We start from the raw sequence: 21591 nt of genomic DNA on the forward strand, positions 1-21591 counted from the left end.
TGCTGATGCCCCATCCAGGCTGGGTGTCCCTAGCATCTTGGGACCTGGATTTGTGTGAGCCGGGGTGGTTTCCAGGCCAGGAGGGTCCCTCCGGCGTGCCCATGGTGCCCTTGTTTTGCATCAGGACCCCCCCCTCGGATGCTCTGAGCCACCCTCCTCAACCCGGATCTAAAACCCGGGACACAGCTCTCAGGCCAGCCTCTCTCTCCACCCCACCCCCTCTTTCTGGCGTCCATCCCCTCCCCAACACCACCTCTGCTGCTGCCTCTGGCTGTGGACCTACTCCTGTTTCCCATCCCCGCCCAGCCTGGGGAGCGGGGTGAGCCTGGATGAGAGCCCCCTCAACCTGGGGCTCTCCCAGGCCATGGCGCGAGTGCTCCCAGGGAGGAGCCCTGGACCCTGAGCATCTGCTAGAGGCTTGGCAGAGGCCCCGCGGGGACCGTGTCTTCTGAGGACAAAAGGCAGCAGCCGGCAGGCAGACAGGGAAGCAGGGGGGACCAATAGCCAGGCGGGCAGACGGGTCGTAGGGGCCAGCGCTGGCCGCCCTCCCAGCTTGGCAGTGGCACGAAGATGGGGGTGGGACTGTGTAGTGGGGGAAGCACCTGCCCAGATCCCCACCTGCCAGCTAGCTGGGCACCCCAAGGCTATGTGCTGCCCACCTGGTGTTCTCCAACACCCGCAGCCCTGCCCAGTGCACCCCTCCGGTGCCTGCTTCCCCTGATGTCTGCAATCTAGACCAGCCCAACTGTATCCACGGCAACAGGAGCAAGAGTGTCACTGGCCCGCCAGATCGCTGAGGGTCCCACAGTGTGGCCCGGGCTGTGATTTCTCCTGGGTCAGACGTCTTGAGGCCCCCTCCTTGGATTCCAAGACAGCCCTGCTGAGAGAGCCCAGGTAAGTAGTCAGCATCCTTCCACCAAGGGTGGGGGGCTGGGACTTCTCTTCTGTCTCCCCACACATATTTCAGAGTCTCCATCACTGCCTTGCTCTCTGTCTCTCTCTGACTCTGTTAGTCTCTCTCTTTCTGCTCCATCGCAAGGGCTACTTGGGCACCCAAACCTGGAGAGTCCTGTAGCCACCCTCATCTTTCTCAGTCCCAAATGTCCCATGAGAAAGGGGACCACCACCTGTTTCCTCGCACAGGGTCTGTTTTTATCATTATGGTCGCGGTTGGGCACCAGGCTGTGTTAATATTTCCTCATGTGCTAGCTGTGGAAGGCACGCCTGGGAGCCGGGCCGTGCTCTCCTCACAATGCCTGCACCCCGGGCAGGCTCAGCCTCCTGCAGCTGCCTCCTCTCCCTTTCCCTCCTCCTCCACTCTCCTCCAGGTTCCTTGGCCTGCATGCAGGGTGTGTGTGTGTCTGTGTGTGTGTGTGTGTGTGTGAGCAGGCAGGTGGGTAGACATGATAGAGAAGCTGCTCCCAGCCCAGACCACCCTCCACTTCTTCTTCCCTCCCCCCTTTCCGTTCCTTTGCTTGCCTTCCTTCCTTCCCTCCCACTTTTCTTTCTTGCTTTCCTTCCTTCCTTCCTTTTCTTCTCCTGTCTCTCCCTACAGGTAGCAGACTTTTGCTCACTCGCTACCGAAGATATTGCTGTGATTCCCGGGTAAAGGGGAGGAAGTCACTGTAGGGCTGAAAGGAAGGTGAGGTGGGGTGGGGAGCACTTCCAGGCCCTAGGCTGCCTGATGGCTCTGTGGGGGCAAGGACCATGTCACACAACAACCTGCAGGGGCCAGGCACAACATGGTGGTCCCCAGCCTCCATCACAAGGCTGTCTATCTCTGTTTCAGACACCCATGTTGTATCTGGGACCCCCAGAGCTTATGGCCTTGTGCATGTCGCCAGTGGTCCCTATGTCTGGAGGGGCAAGAAAGCCTGGTACATGGAGAACATGGATTCTCCAGGGACACTTCCTGCCGCTACTAGCTCTGCAACTTGAGTGAAAGTATGCTACTTACTGAATCTTGGTTTTCCCATCTGTCAAAGAGACTGGTAACTCTTCCATCATGAGTGTGTGTAGTGACCAGATGAGTTGGTGTGTGTAAATAAAGGATGTGCCTAGAAGTGGCCCTTCAGCAATGTCAGCAAAGCTCATGGTCAATATTGTTGCCGGTTATTCATGATTAATGCCGCTATTGATTATTTGGGGGAGGGACTGGCCCCTCTTCTTCAGGCTCTTGGTAGAGATCTGGGGAGGACAGCAGGTAGGCAAATGGTGAGGGGAGTGGAGGGGAGGTAGGAGCAGTTCTATGTTGTTCCACCTCATTTGTAGGAAGTTACAAGTGGTGGCTGTGGGCAGAGCTCCTGCCCCTACCCCACTCCAGGCTCCTTTCCCTGCACTTGCTCCTGTCTGTGCACACACACACACACACACGCACAGAGGCTTGAGGCCCCCATGAGCTAACAGAGGTCTGGCTTGCAGCCTGCAGCATTTCTGGCCCTGACGATGTATGCGTCTCCCTGTTGAGGGGAGACTTGGCAAGAGTTTGGCCTGTGGTCAGTGGTTGGCAGGGCCTGTAGATAAGGCTGAAGCTTCTGAGATCGCAGGGCTTCGGGGAGAGCTGGGGTGTGGCCCATGCAGCAGCCAGACCTGTGGGGGACAGTTCCCAGGGAGTTGCTAACCAAGAGCCTGGGCTAGGGGTACAGTGGGGGTTACTGGCTGGTTTCTGGGTGCGGAGACGTGGTGAAAAACTGAGTGAGGGAGTGTGGCTGGCAGAGGGTCCTCAAGGCCAGGGGAGGAGTAGGAGGAGGAGAAAGGCTGAGGCCCAGAACACTACCTCCTCTGTGGGGGCAAGGAGGGATGGGGCTTTGGAGTGTAGAGTAGACTTTTCTGAAGAAGCATTTGATGTGGAAGGGAGAGGACCCAACCTGTGGTCCAGAGGCATCTGGGCCTGAGCATGGGTGTATACTGTATGTGCAACTGAAGGTGTGTAGCTGTGTGCGCAGTCTGTGTGTGTGTGTCTGTTCATGGGCACTGTGGGTGTGTATATGTCTGTGTGTGTGAACAGGCTATGTGATGGTGTATGTGAGTGTATGGGTGTCTGGGTAGGTTTGTGTGTGTATAGGGGAGTGGGTATGACTTTGCATGTCTGTCTGGGTGAGCAAATAGGTATGTTTGATTCTGAGCCTCAGTGAGGGTGTATTTCTCTGAGCCAACAGGCCTGTTGAATGTCTGGTTGTATATGTGTGTGGTATCAATTTGTCTTTGAGTGTACATGTCTGATTGTATATGTATGAGTATGAGGGTTTCAGAATGCCTGGGTATGCATATCCAATTAGGTGAATGCCTAGTTGTAGCGGATTGTGTATATTCATGTGTGTTTATGTGTACATATGAGTTAGGTGCATCTAAATGGTGCGTTTGTGAGTGTAAGGGCATCTGTGTGTGTGTCCATGCATGCATGGGAGGGTATGTGTGTGTGAACATGCTTCTGTGTGGGTGGGTCTGTCATGTATATGTATGAGTAGGCCTATGTGTGAATGTCCATGTGGGCTCTCTAGCATTTTGAATTATGTGTGTGCATGTTTGGGGAGATATTGTCTGTAGACAGGCTTATGGGTCCACATCTGATTAGGGAAATGTTAGTGTAGATGGTCACACTAGTATAAGGAGAACTAATTGTGTGAGTAAGGGAGAGTGTGTGAGTACATGTTTTGTTCATGAAAATATATTTTGTGGATATGCCTATGTGTGCACATCTGACTATGTATATGGGTATGGATGTGGGGTGGGTTGTATACATATGCACAGAAGACTGTGTACACAGGTGAATAGATGCATTTGTGTACATGTCTAATTATGTTTGTGGATACACTGTTATATGTGAGTACATGTCTCATTGTGATATGCATGAGTAACTATGTTTCATAATACTTGGGTGCACGTGTCTGATTATGTGTTTTGTTTGGATTTCTGAGTATGAGTGTGAATATGTGAGTGTGGATATGCCTGTGAAGTGACTGTGAGTGTATATGTATGTGTATCTGCTAGTATGTGTGAACATCTGGCTGTACGCAATTTGAGTGAACATGTTTGTATATTTGTGTGTTCATGCACATCTAAGTGTGTGTGTGCATGCACACATGCGTGTGCATGTGAATATGCCTTGCGCGTGCCTGTCTGCAGGTACAGGTGTGTGAATGTACCAGTTTGTATGGCTCTAATTATTTGCATATGTGTGTTTGTGTTTATATACCATTGTTTGTTCTGGAGCATATGTTGTAGAACAGTGTAAGTGAATGTATGTCTGTGCCACTCTGGGCCTATAAGTGTGTTTGAGTGTATGTGTGTGTGTGGTATGAGGATGTCTTACATGTGTATGTCTGTGCTGAGTGTTATCAGTTCTTCTCGTGCAGATGTACAAGTGCGTGAGAATATGTGACTGCTCTTCTATGTGTGCGTGTATGTGAACATACCTTTGTGTCCAAGTCTGTCCGGGAATGTGAGTGTAAATGAATCTTCTTTTGTTTGCGTAGTTTCTCATATGGGTGTATGCACGTGTGCAAATGTATAAGGTGTGCATATCTGGCCATGATTGTGTGAGTATGTTTTGTAAGTACATTTGTGTCTCCATGTCTGATTGTGTGCATATAGGAACGAATGATGTACAAGTCTATCAGCATGTGAATGTGCTCAGAGGCGGACATGCCCGGTTGTGTGTATAAGTCTATGTGTGTTAGAATGTCTGTATATGCATACATCATCTCATTGACAAGCATGTGCACATCTGAGCGTTTATGTGTGTGCGTACACCCATGTGTGAGTGTGTGTGAATATGCTTATGTGGTCATGTCCAGGTGTATGTGTGTGTATACATTTGGGAGCTCACCTCTATGTGTTATGTTTGTTCATTGTCTCGTTAGGTGTGATACAGAGTCTGCCTGACTGTGGTCGTGTGTAAGTATGCCTGTGTGTACACCTGTGTTTGTGAGTAAATGTATGTCCTTCATGGACATTATGTCATATGAAGGTATGCCATGCATGCATGCCTATGTTTGAGAGTAAATGGATGTGAACGTGTGGGACCATGTGCAGTGCGAGTGTGCATTGCTGTGAGTGTGCCTATGTATAGGGATGATTGTAGGTATTTGTGCATGTGCCTATCTGATGGTATGTGTGTGAGAGAAATATTTGGCCTTGGCCCTATGCAGATAGACCTTATCCCTGAGGAGATGATAAGGGAGGGTACTTATGAGTCTGTGTGATGTTATGTACACCCAAGCGTGTGTTTATGTGCATGTCTGAGTCACTGGCACCCTGCTAGACCATGTCTGCCTCTAACTTGTAGACATCCTACAGGATTGCAAACTATAACACCCGAGCAATCCATGAACCTCTTCTGGAGCCTCTCTGACTTTGACCACGTGCTGGGCTTTTGTGTGGGTCTCAGGATAATTCCTGTCATCATTCACATTCAAGAAGTGGGAACCAATCATGGCTGATGTCCTACTAGGGAAGGGGGCCTGTCACCTCTTTAGGAAAGGATTTTTTGAAAGACAAAGACTTCCCTTCCCTTCCCTTCCCTTCCCTTCCCTTCCCCTCCCCATCAAAGACCCAGGACAAAATGGCATTGTATGGTGTCTAGGGTTGATAAATGGTTTTCATGGAGAGCACCCGAATTATGCCGTCCAGGCAGAAACCTAGATGTGAATATATATGTATAAGTGAAGGTATATCTGGGTAGAGTAGGGTGTGTGTGTGTAGAAAAGGGTGTTATATTTGGTGAGAGAGAGAATGAGAGAGAGAGAGAGACAGAGAGAGAGAGAGAAGGGGTCTGAGTTGTATGTATGTAAGAGAGAGCCCGGGTGTTTCTGGGTGGAGTGTGTATGTAAGACATTTGGGTATATCTGGGAGGGGCAGGTGTGAGTGTGGGTGTGTGTTAATGGTACATTTGTGAGGTACTATGAGAGCATCGGCCTATTTGAGTGGAGGATGGTATGAGTGAGAGTTTGGGTGTGTCTGGGTGGAAAGATGAGTGAGGATGTGAATATTTGAGGGATACGTGGGTATGGGTATAGCTGGATGGTGCAGGAGAGAGTGGGGAGATATCTGGGCAATGTATGTGTTTGATAGTGTGGATGTATCTGTGTTGTGTGTGTAAGAGAGAGTGTGGGTATTCCTAGGTAGAGTATGTGTATGAGGGAGTATGGGCGTTTGGGGGTGGAGGGCATTCAAATATGGGTATATCTGGATGGTGTGTAGGTGGGTGAGAGCACAAGTGTATCTAGGCAATGAAAGCGTGTGATGGAGTACACCTAGATGTACCTAGATGTACCTGTAGTGCCTAGATGTTGTGTGTGTGTGTGTGTGTGTGTGTGTAAGAGAGAGAATTTGGGTACGTCGGGGTGAGGGTGGGAGTGTGAGTGTGTATACAATTGGGGGTATCTGTGGATGGTGTGTGGGGGTGTGTGAGAAAGTATGGGTGTATCTGCATTGTGTGTGTGGAATGTGGGTATTCTGGATGATGATGATTAAGAGAGAGGGGATATGGATTGTGTGTCTGTGTAAGAGAGAGTGAGGTGTTTCTGAGTGTGGGTGTATGAGAGCACGGATGTATCAGGTGGGAGGAGTACGTAGATATATCTGGATGAGGTGTAAGTGTTTGGGTTTAACTGGGTTGGGAGGTGAGTGTGAGTGTATTGGAGGTGTGAGTGGGTGTATCTGGATGACGTGTGGGTGAGATGTGGATGCATGTGGATGATATGTGAGAGAGGGTGTCGGGGTACGTCTGGGCTGTGTGTGAGACAGTGTGTGGGTGTATTTTGGGTGAAGTGTGTTTGAATGTGGGTGTATCTGGATGGTGGGTGGGTGAGAGCACGGGTGTATTTGGGTGGCCGAGTGTGTAGTAAGGTATATCTGGATGGTGTGTTGTGAAAGTTTTTGTTGTATATCTGGGTGTATATGCACCTGGGTATGTGTGTGTATAACTGGATGGGGTGTGTGAAAGAGAGAATTTGGGGGGCATATCTGGGTGGGAAGTGTGTTTGGAGTGTGTGTGCATCTGGGTAGTGTGGAGGGGATGAGAGCATGGATGTATCTGGTCAATGGAGTATCTGGGGAGGTGCACCTGGATGGCATGTGTGAGAGCTGGATATATCTGGGCGGGATGTTAATGCAAATGTATCTAGATGGTGGTGTGCATCTAGATGATGTGTGTGGGTGTGAGTGTATCTCAGTGGTCCGTATGGGATGAATCTGGATGGTGTGTGTATGTATGAGAGGGTGAACGTATCTGGGTGGGGCTGGGTGAGTGGAGCTGTGCTTGGGGTGTGTGTGTGAGAGAGAGAGACATACAGACAGAGACAGAGAGACAGAGAAAGTGAGCGAATGTGGATAGGATTTGTGTGTGCGTGGGTGTCTCTGGATTATGTGTACGTGGGTGTCTGTGTGTGTGGATGTATTTGGGTTGGGAATTTGTGGGTGTGATTAGCTGGGTGGAGTGTGTCCAAGTGTAGTGTCTTTGAGTGGTGTGTGTGTCACCGTGGGTGTGTGTCTTGATACTGTGTGTGAGAGAGGTTTTAGTTGTGCCTGGGTCGGGTATGAGGGTTCTGGGTTGGGAATGTGTGCAAGTTTGAGTGTATCTGAATGGTGTATGTGAGAGTGTGGGTGTACTGAGTTGGGAGTTTGAATAAGTGTGGCTGTATCTGGGTGTAGTGCCTGTGACTGTAGGTGTATTTGATGTGTGTGTGTACAAGGATGGGTATGTTTGGACGGGATGTGTGTGAGAGAGTGTGGCTGTATCAGTATTGGGTATGTGTGTGAAATTGGGTATATCCAAATAGTGTGTGTAAGAAAAAGAATGTGCACCTATCTGGGTTGGGGCATGTGAGAGTGGGTTTATCTAAGCAGGATGTGTGGGGTTCCCTCTGGGTGGTGTTTGAGAGAGAGATAGGGTGTATCTGGGTGGTGTGTAAAAGAGAGAGTGTATAGGTGAATCTGTGCGGAGTGTGTGAACGTGAGTGTATCTGGGTGGGGAGGTGTGCATGTGAGTTTATCTGGATAGTGTGTGTGAGAGTGTTTGGGTGTGTTTGGGTGGGGAATGTATCTGAGAATATGGGTGTATCTGTATGTGAGTGTGGATTTCTCTGGTTGGTGTGTAGGTGGTACATCTGGGTGTTTTGTGTGTTTGATAGTGTGGGTGTATCTGAGTGGGCTGTGTGTTTATGGGCGTGTTTATGAATGTGTGTATCTTTCCTAGGGCATATATACTTCGGCTGGAGTGTCTGTAGATGTGAGCATGTCCATGTTTGTGTCTGTGTGTGCATGCGTGTGGCTGTTTGCAGCTGAGTGTGTCAATACATGGCTTGTGTGTGCATTGCATGTGCTTGTGCTAGAGTGGTGTGTATCTGTGTATGTGTATGAAGTGAATGTGCTTCTGCATGTGAGTAAGTTGGATCTGCAAGGTCTCTGGAGCCAGGCTCTTGGTTTGCATTCTAGTTCTGCCGTGTATTAGCTGTGCGGCTTTGGGCAAGTCACCTAACCTCAACGAAGCCCCAGTTCCTTATCTGTCAAGTAGGAGTAATAATACCACCTATCTTGTAGGGTGAGGTTTGGATGAGTTAATATTTGAAAAGTGCTTAGGACAGTGCCAGGCACATAATGAGTCCTCTGTGCCATATAAGGTGTTACCTAGTACGTAATTATTGATGTGCTGATGTGTAAGTAACAGTGTGTGTCCATCTGCAAGTGTGAATGGGGTAGTTTCTATGTGCGTATTTGCCACGTTAGCTGTCTCCATGTGTATGTGAGAGAATGAGCAGATCCCGTGTGTATGTGAGAGGGTGCTTGTACATAAAACTTGTTTTATACTTATATGTGTCCCAGTGTGTGTATAAAACCAGGGGTGTCTGAGAAAGGAAGTGTGTGTCTAGGAGGTCAATGGAGGGAGTTTGGCCCTGTGTGTGTATTTCCCAGTGTGTGCAAATCCGGGTGTATGAGTGCACACATCTGTGTCTGTGATAGTGTTGTGTCCATGTGAGTTCAGGTGTTACCCTGCATTGCCAGTATGTCTGCATACGTGAGCATGCACGTCAATCTCTATTGTGAGTGTCTGCAAATGTAAGAAGGTTGGTATCCAGGTTTATATGTGATGTGTGTGTGTGTGTGTGTGTGTGTGTGTTTGTATAAAGGATTTGTGCCTATATGGCCATGTACTAGGATGTGTATATCTGTGACATGTGAGTTTATATGTAGGTGTAAATGGGTGTGTGCATCTGAGGCTTTGTGTCTGTCTGTGTTCACAAGCATTGGTGGCTATGTGGATGTGTATGCATGAGCCTGCATTGCTCTATACGCCTGCCTGCCTCTGTCTGTAGCAGTGAGCCTGAGCAATGTGTCTGTGTGTGTGAGCATATCTTTACTGTGTGTATGTGTATGTGTGCCAGGGCAGATTTATATACTGTGTTCATATGTATGTGTGCCAGGGCAGGGTTTGTATAAGCTAGTGGGTTTTAATCTTTTAGTGTAAGAGCCTGGAGTGGGGGAGGGCCTGGATCTGTAGGATGTGCACAGGACTTGCCCTGTATCTGAATGTCAGTTCTGATGTCTGTGCACACATGATTGTGTCTGAAAGCATGCAGGACCATATGATTTGGTTTGTAGGTGTATGTGTCTGCATGTGCCCATGTGAATGGCGAATATGTCTCTGCCTAGGCCTGTATTTCTATAAAAGAGTGGTTATATCTGTGTGTGTGCGTGTGTGTGTGTTTTGTATATCTTTGCATGATTTGCCGGTAGGTGGGCACCTACACACACGCCTAACCATTTCTGTGTAGAAGAGGAAGTATGTGTGTACGTGTGTGTATGAGCACCTGATTGCACTTATCAGCTGGTGTGAGTCTGGATGTAAGTGCAAATTCAAATCTCCATGTAACACGTGTGCCTGTGGGCACATATCTGTCCATGTGTGCTAGTGTGTCTATGCAATGTGACTAGATGTGAATGTGTTAGGGCATTCACAGCCAGGCACACAGAAAAGGTGAAATATTTGTATGGCGCACTGGAGTAAACCGAAGAGGATTTAGGGGTACTGGGGTTTGATGAAAAGGACTTCTTTACATTTTCTTTTCGTTATACCAATTGTGGTAAGAAAAACAAAAATGCGAAGTTTTCAGAGAGTCATTAAATATTGAATCTGTATATAACTTCCCAATGAAATCTTTTCAGAATTTTGTCATAGCACACTTGAGTTCACTTCTGTAAGCATAAGTTTTTATTCACTCGTGCAAATTTGTAGTGGTCAACGTTCGTGCCCACTTCTTCTGAGCCTCTGGTCATGACTGCCTTGATTTATTTTATGGTCATTTGATTCACTTGTGGCCATTTTCATCATGATTAGGTAAATCAGTTGGTACTGAGCATAGATCTTCTACATCGTTATTGTGTTTCTCAGTAAAAACCCAAACAAAACAAATGAAGCAAATAACCATTAGTAGTTTCAGCACGGATATAAACTTCCATCGTGACCTGCCACTTCTCAATCTTGGAAGGCATGTTGTCGAAAGTAAGATCCATTCCGTGGAGGTTGTTGAGACACAGTTTGCCCTAATGTCTTCAGTAATCAGCTGGAATGTGTGAAATATAGCTGCATGGTTCTGCAGGCCAGCAAAGCTTACCTCAAAAGCACAAGCTTTGGGGTCATCAGGTACCATTTTGGCTTCTCTGAAGCATCAGATGCAGTTTCTAGTGTTGAATATGGCTGATGCTTTCATACCATACCAAATTTTCTTAAGAAATGGAACAACTGCTTGTTCGTGCCTCCCTTTTTCACCTCCCTTTTATAACTTACTGGTTCTTGCCAAGGCCAGGCAGAGACCCAGGTTTTATGCTCGAAATAGCTACATGATCTCTTCTATTTCTTGGTAGTTACCCTCAACAGGAAACTGCTTGCATAAGTAGGTGACAGCAAATGGTCAAAGGGTATTTTTTTTATTGATTAAAACTCCTTTCTCGTCAATAATCAGAACTTGGATAATTCATAGTCTTTGAAATTTGTATATCAAAGGTGAAACCTTCTTTAAATCTAATGCTTCTTTCTTTTCTTTCAATCAAATGTGATGTTGAAATTCCTTGTAACAAATGCTCATGAATTTTGAATCCAACAGAAAATTTTCGTTTTGAGTATTTAAAAATAACGATGAAGCTTTTCCCCTAAGTAGACACATTGTTCTACTCATCCTAATAAGTCTTCTTTAGTGTTGAACTTATAACACCGACTAAACCTCACCCAGGAACCATACTTGGCCTCACTTCCTCTAAATTGAAGTTTGGCTTCAAATCCGTAAACCTCGTCGGTATACTTTCATATATTTTTGACTGTCTTCAAAATTTTTGCTGTCATTTTGTTCATGTGCTCAAAGAGCCATTTGTTGAAGCCAGTAAGCATCAAATCAGCAAAGTGAGAATCGTTCACAAAATCCTTACACACTTAGGTTTAAAACGATGGAGAATGGGATACTGATCCCAGTGCTTTGCGAAAAGCTGACAAGCGCGTGGGTAGTGCCCTGGATCTTATTAACTTCACCTAGCATCATTTACTGTGGAAATTAGACCTTCAGGCAAACTTTTTTTTTTTTTTTTTGAGGAAGACTGGCCCTGAGCTAACATCTGTGCCCATCTTCCTCTAACTTTATGTGTAGGACGCCTGCCACAGCATGGCTTGACAAGCAAGTCTAGGTCCACACCCGGGATCCGAACCAGCGAACCCCGGGCCGCCGAAGCCGAACTTGTGAACTTGACTGCTGCGCCACCGGGCCGGCCCCTCAGGCAAACTTTTATAGGTGAGGCTCCTCAGTGAATCAATGAATCTCTGCGTTTTCAGAACAAATTCCGCATGTCAACTTCCTGCCTTCTCAACAGCAGCATCAGTCCACGACCTTACGCAAAGTTTCCACAATATTTCAGAATACTCATGTATCCTTTTGAATATTTCAACCTTAGTTTATTTTGGTGCTTCTTGCATTTCTCTTCAGGCTTTCTGACTAGTACTATAAGCATTGTCAATCAACATCCAGAATTGCATCAGTACGAAATGAAAACCCTTTCGATTCGATGAACTTCTGGGTTAGTGTTGCCTTGATGTCCTTTGACCGGTTGTCAGTGTGTCTCCTAATAACAATAATTGAAAGTGGCCCCTTTCCTATTCCCTTTACCTCGTGGGTCTCAAATATAGTGTGGACAATTTCCCGGCAGACTGCTAATGTGAGATTCTGCTGAACGGTCATCTTAGCTTTACTTACTAATTATGCAACCCTGTCACTAGCTGGTTGAGCTCCATCTAAGAATGTTTTAACTCATCTCATAAAAGAGCCCGGTTTCTTGATTTGCACCTCCGGGTGCTTTAAAAAGTCCAAATCTTTCTCTGTGTAATAGAGTGTTTTGTGGTCGGTTGACCAACATAGCCTACTGGGAAATGAAGTTTCTTTTGATAACTTTTCCATGCAAATCGAACATTTAGGCAGAGAAAGAGAGGGCTCATTGGGCAGCTGAATCCAAATTTGAGAGAATCCTCATTAAATTGCTTAAATTAGGGACATCTTGGATTTTTTTGGAGGGGAGACTAACTGTGTTTGTCTTGTGAGTCTCCTGATTTTCCAGCTTTAGTCAAAAAGTCCATTTTGATGGGAAAAGAACTATCATCTCAAAAATGAAATTACTTGAAGATAAAGTACTGAAGGGATCAGCAGACCTTTGTGACTTCTGAAAATTGAGTTTTTCAAAAAACAAATTTGAGTTCTTCTGCATTCTTAAGAAAGCAGCACTCCACGATGGAGCCAGAAACGCCTAGATTTTCCTCTCATGAATCAACTCAATTCAACTGTAGTCAGGCGCCATTCATTTATTGACAAATGTTTTTAATTAAAACCAAAAAATAATAGTTAATTATGAAATCCCACCAAGAATAAGATTTGGCTAATTTTTAATATTAAAAGCCAGCAGCAAGTAAATCAATAAGCAAAGAACTAATGAAAATGATATTGTTGTAATTTTTTAAAAGCGTCCTTATCTTTTAGAAATACTTACTGAAATACTTGTGGATGAAATGGTATCATAGATATGTTTCAGAATACTCTGGAAGTGGGGGAAGTGGGTGAGGTTATAGGCAAAAAAAGACCCTATGAGTTGATCATTGGTGAATCTGGGCAATGGGTGCGCTAAGGTTCGTTACAGGATTTTTTCTACTTTTTTTCTTTTAAAGATTGGCATCTGAGCTAACAACTGTTGCCAACCTTCTTTTTTTTTTCTTCTCCCCAAAGCCCCCCCCCCCCCCAGTACACAGTTGTATATTCTAGTTGTGAGTGCCTCTGGCTGTCCCACGTGGGACGCCGCCTCAGCATGGCCTGATGAGCAGTGCCATGTCCGCCCCCAGGATCCGAACAGGCAAAACCCCGGGCCGCCGAAGTGGAGCGCGCACACTTAACCACTCGGCCACCGGGCCAGCCCCTCTTTCTACTCTTTTATGTTTGAAATGTTCTAAAAGAAAAAATTTTTAAATAAAGCAACAATCAAGGAAATTAATAACATAATTATATTTCTTTTAGGAACACCTAATACTGTATAATAGTAATAACAGCAACAATCATAACAGCTTTCTATTTTTGTGGAAAAATAAGAATGAGATCAAGTTAAAAGAAAAACAAACGTTGTACATGTATAGGCAAGACCAAAGAGCCTCACTGATGATGAACGAGTGGCAATCAAAGTAATCATCAGACTATCAGGGATGCTTTAACAGGAAGTGATCCAAACATTTACAACCTCCCTTTTCACATGGCACCCTGGAGCCCCTTCTTGCTCTGGCCCCCTGCTGCGGCAGGTGCCCACCAGCCAGGCAGCTCTGCTAATGTCTCCACCTGTGCATGGAGGAGTTGGCTGGTCTGTGCACATGCCCTAGTTTGTCTCTGGGTGCATACCTGTTGCAAGATGTGTGTATCATGTAAGTGCATGTGTGTTGTGAACAAGTTTGTGCGTGTACACATGTTTGTGTGTGCAAGAATGTATCTTGTATACATAGGTGGTTATTCTCTCTGTGTTTGGTTGTGCTTGCATATTGCTGAGGGCTGTGTGTGTGTATATTGGAGCTGGTATACTTCTCTGCATAAGTTAGTGTGTATGTGAATGAGTATCTGTGTGTACATGTGCTAGGATGTACATATCTGTGTTGGTGAGTGTGCCTAATCTATGTGAGAGGGTTTGGATGGGTCGGTGTCTGTGTGTTAGCGTGCATTAGAGTATGTACATATGTGTATACGTGAGCAGCTTTTTAGTTGCCTATTTTTTTCTTCATGCACATATACCTATGGGTATCTGAGGGGGATTCTGTCTGTGTATACATACTTGTGTGTTTGTGTGTGTATGTGTGTGGCAGGGTTCAAGTGCATGTGAGCATGCTGGCATATGGAAGTGACTTTGAATCTGAGTGTTAATGTGTGTCACAGTGTTTGTACATGTCCTGTGTTGCAAGAGTTTGTCTGAATATGTGAGAGGATTTGAATAATCAGGTATATGGGGACAAAGGGTATATGTGAGTCTACGTGTGAGTGACAGTGAGCAGGTTTGTGTGTGTGTATCTATCTGCCAGGATTTGAGAGTTCACCTGTGTGTGTGTGTGTTAGGAGAGTTATAATTGTGGGTTTATGGGCCATTACACATGTGTGTGTGAGTGTGTGTGTCTCAGTGTGTCTGTGTATATGAGCAATTTTCAGCCCTTCCATACCCAACGCCCTCTTTTATGTAACATATTTTGTAACACCCCTTACTATCTGGACATGGAGTTCTTAGATAATATAACTTCTATGCATATATAATTTCAAAAGAAAATCCATATAGAATTTTATACAATATCCGTATTATATCAACTCTGATACAAATAAATAAAAGATAAAATTGATTTATAAGAAAATAACTTGTATTTCAATATATAAATACTTGGTGTGACACTTCCCAAGAGAGTCAATGAAGTAATTATAGGCTTATAATGTCTTATAATGAGTAAACATGAATTTAGGAGAAGGGGAGAATGACAGGCCAAGGCCTAGTGGTGAGATTTTCCGAAATAGTGAACAACTCAAGTAAACTGCTCCACAAAACAAAGTACAGTCTCTTCTGGATTTACATGACAGCTATATTCCTGGATAATTCAGGGTATATTAAAATGAGGGGGAAAATTGTGTTTATCTGTGAAATAGAGTTAGATTCTAGATTCAATTCATTACAAGTCCAAAGTCCTAAGGGATGCAGGACATATGTTGGCTATGGGGACCTGCCCAGAAGATCACTGGATGGCCAGCATCCTCGCCCTGGACCCCTAAATGTCAGAAAGACATCCTACACCCAGGCACTGTAGCAACCAAAAATCCTCCTACAAATTTCCAAAATGTCCCCTAGAAGGCAGTAATGCCTTTGTTGAGGACGAAGCACTGATGTTTAGGCGGGGTACACTGTGCCTGTGTGAACCAAGCAGCATATACAATACACCCTCCGTGTGTGTGTAGGTGTCTGTGTATCTGTGTCTAAGGGCATCTGGGCACGAACAGGTGTATATATGTTACGTGCTGGCGTAGGATGGACCCAGGCTGTGGCTGCCAGTCTGTGCTCTAAAGAACCCTCTCATTTATTTATAGGATTGCCCCAGCTTTCCAGACAACACCAGGGTTTTGTTTGTTTGCTGCTATTGTTTTTTGTTTTGTTTTGTTTTAGTGTTTGTTTTTGTTTTCACTGAGACTCTGGGCTACACATTATCTACCTTCTCGGTCTTAGTGTGTCTGTGTGTGTGTGTGTCTCTCTCTATCCATCTTTGTTTCTGCAGACAGAAAGACTGTCTCTGTCTCTGCCTCGGTCTGCATTCCTTCTCTGTAGCTGTCTTTCACTCTCCACCTTCGTCTCTCTCAATTTCTTTATCTTTCTCTCTTTCCTGGCATTATCCCTCGCCTTCTATCCCTGTTTCTGTCTCTGTTTCCGTCCCTCCTTCCCTCTCTCCCTCTGTCTCTATTTTTTCTCTCTCTTTCTCTGTCTGTATTTCTCTTCTTTCTCTGTCGCTCGCGCTTTCTGTGTCTCTTTTTCCTCACTCTTTCTTCTTCCGCTTTCTATTTCTCTTTCTTCCTCTCTGCGTGTAAGACTATCTCCCCTTTCTTTGTTTCTCTTTTTCCCTCCCTCCCACATCTCCATCTGTCTCTCTCTCTCTCTGCTCCTCTCTCCTTCTCTGTCACTCTTTGTGTCTTTTTGACTCTCTCTGTCTCTATCACTTTCCCCCTGCATCCCCTCAAGTCTGAGTGTGTGTGTGTATGTGTGTGTGTACATTTACACACACCCACCTGTTGGCTGGTCCCTAGTTCTGTGGGAGCTATGAGGCATTCAGGGGCCAAAAGGGGCCCACCAACCCCACTTCTCCGAAGCTCCTGCCCTAGCACCTTCTTGTGGCCTACTGGCAGCACCTCTGAGACTTTGGGATGCCATCAAAAAAGCCTGGCCCCAGGTGGCTGTGACAGGCCAGGGTGGATTTAACTGGGAAACAGTGCAAAGGGGATACTTTTTCCTGGGAGCGAGGGGGTAGAAAGACATCCACTCAAGCCATGCCTCCCCCAACCTCAAGCCCATCCCAGCCCCAACAGTAGTTCTGAGCTTCTCCAGCTTCTGCCCAGACGCCTTGCCACCCTCCCTCTTGGCCCTGCCCTCTTACCTTATCACACCCCACAGCCCCTGCCCCCAGCCAGCACATACCAGGAGCTCTCCTATTTCCCCTCAAACTTTGTGCCTTCGCACTCGTGCACTGCCCAGGCTGCTTTTTCATCAACTCCTACCTAGATGTCTCCAGGCAGCCCTCCCTGAGCCACCAGCCCGGTTAGTCCTTCAACCAATTGATTTAACATCTTTTGACTGAGGACCTACCATGTGCTATGCACTGCTCTTCTAGAGGAGAGTGGGTGAGTCTATCATCCCTGCCCCTGTTGAGCTTTCATTGTAATAGGGAGAGGCAGGCAATAAACCAAATTTTAAACGTAAATTATACAGTAAATTAGAAGAGAGAAATTCTAGGACGAGATTAAAGTAGGGCAAGGGGCATGGGGGTGCTATTATTTCTCACCTGGATTGCTGCAGGAGCCTCATAAGTAGTCTCCCCACTTCCACCTTTGCCCCACATGGTTTGTGCTCCTCACAGCAGCAAGTGGGATCCCATTCAATCCTGAGTCATATCACATCTTTCCTTTGCTCAAAACCCTCCCATAGCTCCCATCTCACTCAGAGTAAAAGTCATAGTCTTTACCATGGCCTAAGTGATCTGGCCTTGCCAACTTTCTGACCTCACCTCCCACCACTTTCCCGTCACTCACTCTGTTCCACCCACAGTAGCCTACCATGTGTAGTCCCACCTTAGGGCCTTTGCTGTGGCTGTTCCCTCTGCCTGGACTTCTCTTTCCCCAGATATCCACATGGCTCACTTTCACCTCCTTCAGGTCTTTGCTCAGATAGCACCTCCTCCTTGAAGCCTTCTCCGTCCACCTCATCTAAAACTGCACCTCCTCCACCCCTAGCACTTCCTATCCCCCTTCCCTCCTTTGTTTGTACTTTTAGGAACTTATCATCACCTGACCTACTGTACTTCACCTAGGTATCTTTATTATCTAGAAGGGCAGCTTCACAAGGGCAGGGATTTTTGTCTATCTGGCTCACAGCTGTATCCTCAGTGCCCAGCACACAGTAGATGCTCAATAAATAGTTTTTCAACAAATGAATACACACAAGCATACCTACATCTTTATATTCACACATACTCCCCACCTCACTTAAAATAAAAACCCAAGTCCTCGTCACGGCCCACAGTCCTACACGATCTGACCTCTGTGACCTTGACTTCTACCACTGTCTCCCTCACCCACCCTGTTCCAACCACACTGGTCTTCCTGCTGTTTCTTGAATGTGTTAAACACATTCCTGATCGTGAATAAGGAAACTTATTTAACCAGTGGCTACTAGCATTAATAAAAAACATGAAATAAAATAGAAACTAATGGGGCACATTACACATAAAATCAGTACTGTTTTATGAAACTTTTGGTTCAGGTATGTGTGCACACGTGTGTATGTGTACTGGGTTGTGATGTAAAATGTATTTCTTACTATGAGTGACAGTCAAAAAAGTTTGAAAAACACAACCTGACGGCTTTGCAAAGGGGAAGAAGAGCAACACCAACATCCCCGCCCCACAGACCCACCAATGGAGGAAACAGGTAACTGAGGACAACCAGAAAGATGAAGTACCCTCACCCAGCAAGGAGGGGTAGGAGCAGCAGTGGGCCAAGAACCTGACACTAGCTGGGGAGGAAGTGGGGAGGCCATGTGGACACACTAACACTGCCTTTTCTGTTTCTTCCTCACCTTTCCTTTCCACCTGTTTCTTCTCACTGTCTCTTTTTCTTGTGTTTCTCGCTCTCTTTCTTTCTTTTTCTCTCTCTCTCTGTCTCTCCCTCTCTCTCTCCTTCTTTCCCCCTCTGCTTGTCTCTCCGGTTCTGTTTCTCTCCTTATCTCTTGTCACTCTTTCTCTTCCCCTCCATTTCTGTCTCACTTTGTATCCATTTATATCTTTGTCGCCATTTGCTATCTCTTTGTTCCATCCTTTCTCACTCTGTCTCTATGCCTCTGTGTGTGTTTTTCTCCCTGTCTCTCTCCTGCCCCCATCTCTCTGTCTCTCTGTGTCTGTGTCTCCCCCATTATCCCCAATAGCAGGTGCGGCCCAGCAGGACAACTGATGGAGTCCCCCAGGGCCCATCAAGTACCAGACTGGCTGACCCCGTAGGGTTGGGCACAGCCCCTGCCCCTCAGTATGGCCAACACCACTGGAGAGCCCGAGGAGGTGAGCGGCGCACTGTCCCCCCCATCAGCATCAGCTTACGTGAAGCTGGTGTTGCTGGGATTGATCATGTGTGTGAGCCTGGCAGGCAACGCCATCTTGTCCCTGCTGGTGCTCAAGGAGCGTGCCTTACACAAGGCTCCTTACTACTTTCTGCTGGACCTGTGCCTGGCCGATGGCATACGATCTGCCGTCTGCTTCCCCTTTGTGCTGGCTTCTGTGCGCCACGGCTCCTCATGGACCTTCAGTGCGCTCAGCTGCAAGATTGTGGCCTTTATGGCCGTGCTCTTTTGCTTCCATGCGGCCTTCATGCTGTTCTGCATCAGCGTCACCCGCTATATGGCTATCGCCCACCACCGCTTCTACGCCAAGCGCATGACACTTTGGACATGTGCAGCTGTCATCTGCATGGCCTGGACCTTGTCTGTGGCCATGGCCTTCCCACCCGTCTTTGATGTGGGCACCTACAAGTTTATCCGTGAGGAGGACCAGTGCATCTTTGAGCATCGCTACTTCAAGGCCAATGACACGCTGGGCTTCATGCTTATGTTGGCTGTGCTCATGGCAGCCACACATGCTGTCTATGGCAAGCTGCTCCTCTTCGAGTACCGTCACCGCAAGATGAAGCCAGTGCAGATGGTGCCAGCCATCAGCCAGAACTGGACATTCCATGGCCCTGGGGCCACCGGCCAGGCTGCTGCCAACTGGATTGCCGGCTTTGGCCGCGGGCCCATGCCACCAACCCTGTTGGGTATCCGGCAGAATGGGCACGCAGCCAGCCGGCGGCTGCTGGGCATGGACGAGGTCAAGGGTGAAAAGCAGCTGGGCCGCATGTTCTACGCAATCACACTGCTCTTCCTGCTCCTCTGGTCACCCTACATCGTGGCCTGCTACTGGCGAGTGTTTGTGAAAGCCTGCACCGTGCCCCACCGTTACCTGGCCACCGCTGTTTGGATGAGCTTCGCCCAGGCTGCTGTCAACCCGATCGTCTGCTTCCTGCTCAACAAGGACCTCAAGAAGTGCCTGAGGACTCACGCCCCCTGCTGGAGCACAGGAGGTGCCCCAGCTCCCAGAGAACCCTACTGTGTCATGTGAAGCAGCCTGGAGGCAGGCAGGCAGGCAAAAGGTCACCATGATGGGGCCAACTGAAAGGGAGAGATGGGGCCCCATACAAGAGTGTTTCTTTCTGAGCTCCAGCCCCAGCCCCTTGAACCACCTGGAATCTAGGCACCTTTGCCAACACCTCCCCAGGGTTGGGAACCAGGTGGGGGACTGGGAAAGAGGTATTTCTAGTTCTGTGGTGCCTGTCTCAGCCACCTCCTTCTCCACTTCTACAATCTCTCTCTTTCCCTCCTCTTCCCCCTCCCCCAGAAGTGACAATTCAAAAAAAGAAAACAAAAGAAAATGCGGGTTTTTCTACTAATAGCTGAGGAGACAGGCTTTCTTGCTTTAATGTCTCTCCTTCTGACAATGTCCAGAAAGGGGAAATTTGTCCTGTAAAATAGACTTCCAGAGCTCTTATTGCCCCTCTGCTCCCATGCACCCTCCCCTTCCAAGTCCTTTAGCAAGGCCTGGATGTTTAGGGAGAAACTGATCTGCTGGCAAGAGTGACCAAAGTGGGTGCTGGGTCCCCAGGGAGCAGGGATGCTGAATTGCTATGTTTTGTACAATGTTGTTTTAAGCTAACCCTGGCCCCAAGCCTGGTCTCTTCTCCCTCCCCACCATGTCCAGAACTCCCAAGTGTTTCTTGAGCATCTGTTTGAGAAGCCAGGAGGGGAGGGAGAAGGGCCCCTGGGGTGGGCCCAGGCTAGGTGAAGAGCAGGATGTGAGCTGCGTGCCTCGAGCTGAAGAGACCCGAGCTTAACTGCATTCTCTCAAGCTGTCTCCTGGATCCCTGGCCCCCAACTCTTCCTGAGGATGGAAATCCACTCCAGCCCCACTAAGGTTGATGTGGGTGCCATACAGGCAGGAGCAGCCTCCCGGGGAAGTGTAGGGAGAGAACCGAACTCTCAAGAGTAGCTGGATCCCAGAGCCTGGGGTCAGAGTGAAATTCAATTCCAGAATTGTCTCCTGGGTTCACGCTACTCTCCTGCAAATGAAAATTCTTTGGGGGCCTTGGTAATAGTGGTATAAGCTCCTAGGAATTGTGGACTTGAGTCCATTCCTATCTGACCTCTTTTTGTCCCCCTCAAGCCTCGGGGCCTCAAGTCCCTCCGTGGTAGCCCTTGGCCTTCTGGGCCCTCGGCCCCCAAATTCCTTCCCCCAGACAGCTCTTCTCCCCCTTCCTCCCTTCACCCTTACCTTCACCCGAATGAGAGCAGACTGAAGCCAGATTCTCCAGGTGGGGGATCCCAAGCCTCCCTCCTGGGGTAGAGTCCACTCTGGGCTCACGTCAAGGCCAGTTCTTGTGGACTGGTGATCCAAGTTGGCACTCTTTTGCCTGGTCTTGCCTGGGTTCTCTGTCCCCCTCTCATTTCCTCGGGGAGGGGGAGATCTGTATCTATCCACACCCTTTTCCCTTCTCTTAGAAGCCCTTGTCCTAAGCTCCCTCCCTACCCCCAAACAGTCTCAGAACTGGGGAAGCCTTGACCCAAGAGGAATGGGGAGGGCACTCTAGGCAGAAGAGACATTAATGAGCCTGGCTGTGGAGTGGCCCTGGAAAGGCAAGCCAGAGTGGCTGAGAGGCTGGGGGTGGGGGGTACCTGTTCTCTCAGTGACAGTGATGGGGGTGCCTTTCCCAGGGGGTA

General features: G+C 47.5%; 1 protein-coding gene across 4 annotated transcripts; it reads left to right on the forward strand.

Moving 5' to 3' along the window:
* The first annotated feature begins 219 nt into the window (after positions 1-219).
* GPR173 (G protein-coupled receptor 173) lies at positions 220-20316 on the forward strand. Of its 4 annotated transcripts, XM_070502311.1 has the most exons (3): positions 220-894; positions 11637-11777; positions 18718-20316. In XM_070502311.1, the coding sequence occupies exon 3, from the start codon at positions 18818-18820 to the stop codon at positions 19937-19939; it is 1122 nt and encodes a 373-aa protein (XP_070358412.1). In that variant the 5' UTR covers positions 220-894; positions 11637-11777; positions 18718-18817; the 3' UTR covers positions 19940-20316. The 4 variants fall into 4 exon arrangements, with proteins under 4 accessions (XP_070358412.1, XP_044619906.1, XP_070358414.1 ...); XM_044763971.2 differs by lacking the exon at positions 11637-11777 and having other exon boundaries at positions 626-894; XM_070502313.1 differs by lacking the exon at positions 220-894 and having other exon boundaries at positions 11644-11777; positions 18721-20316.
* The last annotated feature ends 1275 nt before the right edge of the window (positions 20317-21591 follow it).

Source organism: Equus asinus, chromosome X, assembly GCF_041296235.1.
Source record: "Equus asinus isolate D_3611 breed Donkey chromosome X, EquAss-T2T_v2, whole genome shotgun sequence".
Classification (NCBI taxonomy): domain Eukaryota; kingdom Metazoa; phylum Chordata; class Mammalia; order Perissodactyla; family Equidae; genus Equus; species Equus asinus.

Coding starts and splice junctions, on each gene's coding strand:
- GPR173 (XM_070502311.1), top strand. CDS start 18,818: ATGGCCAACACCACTGGAGAGCCCGAGGAGGTGAGCGGCGCACTGTCC.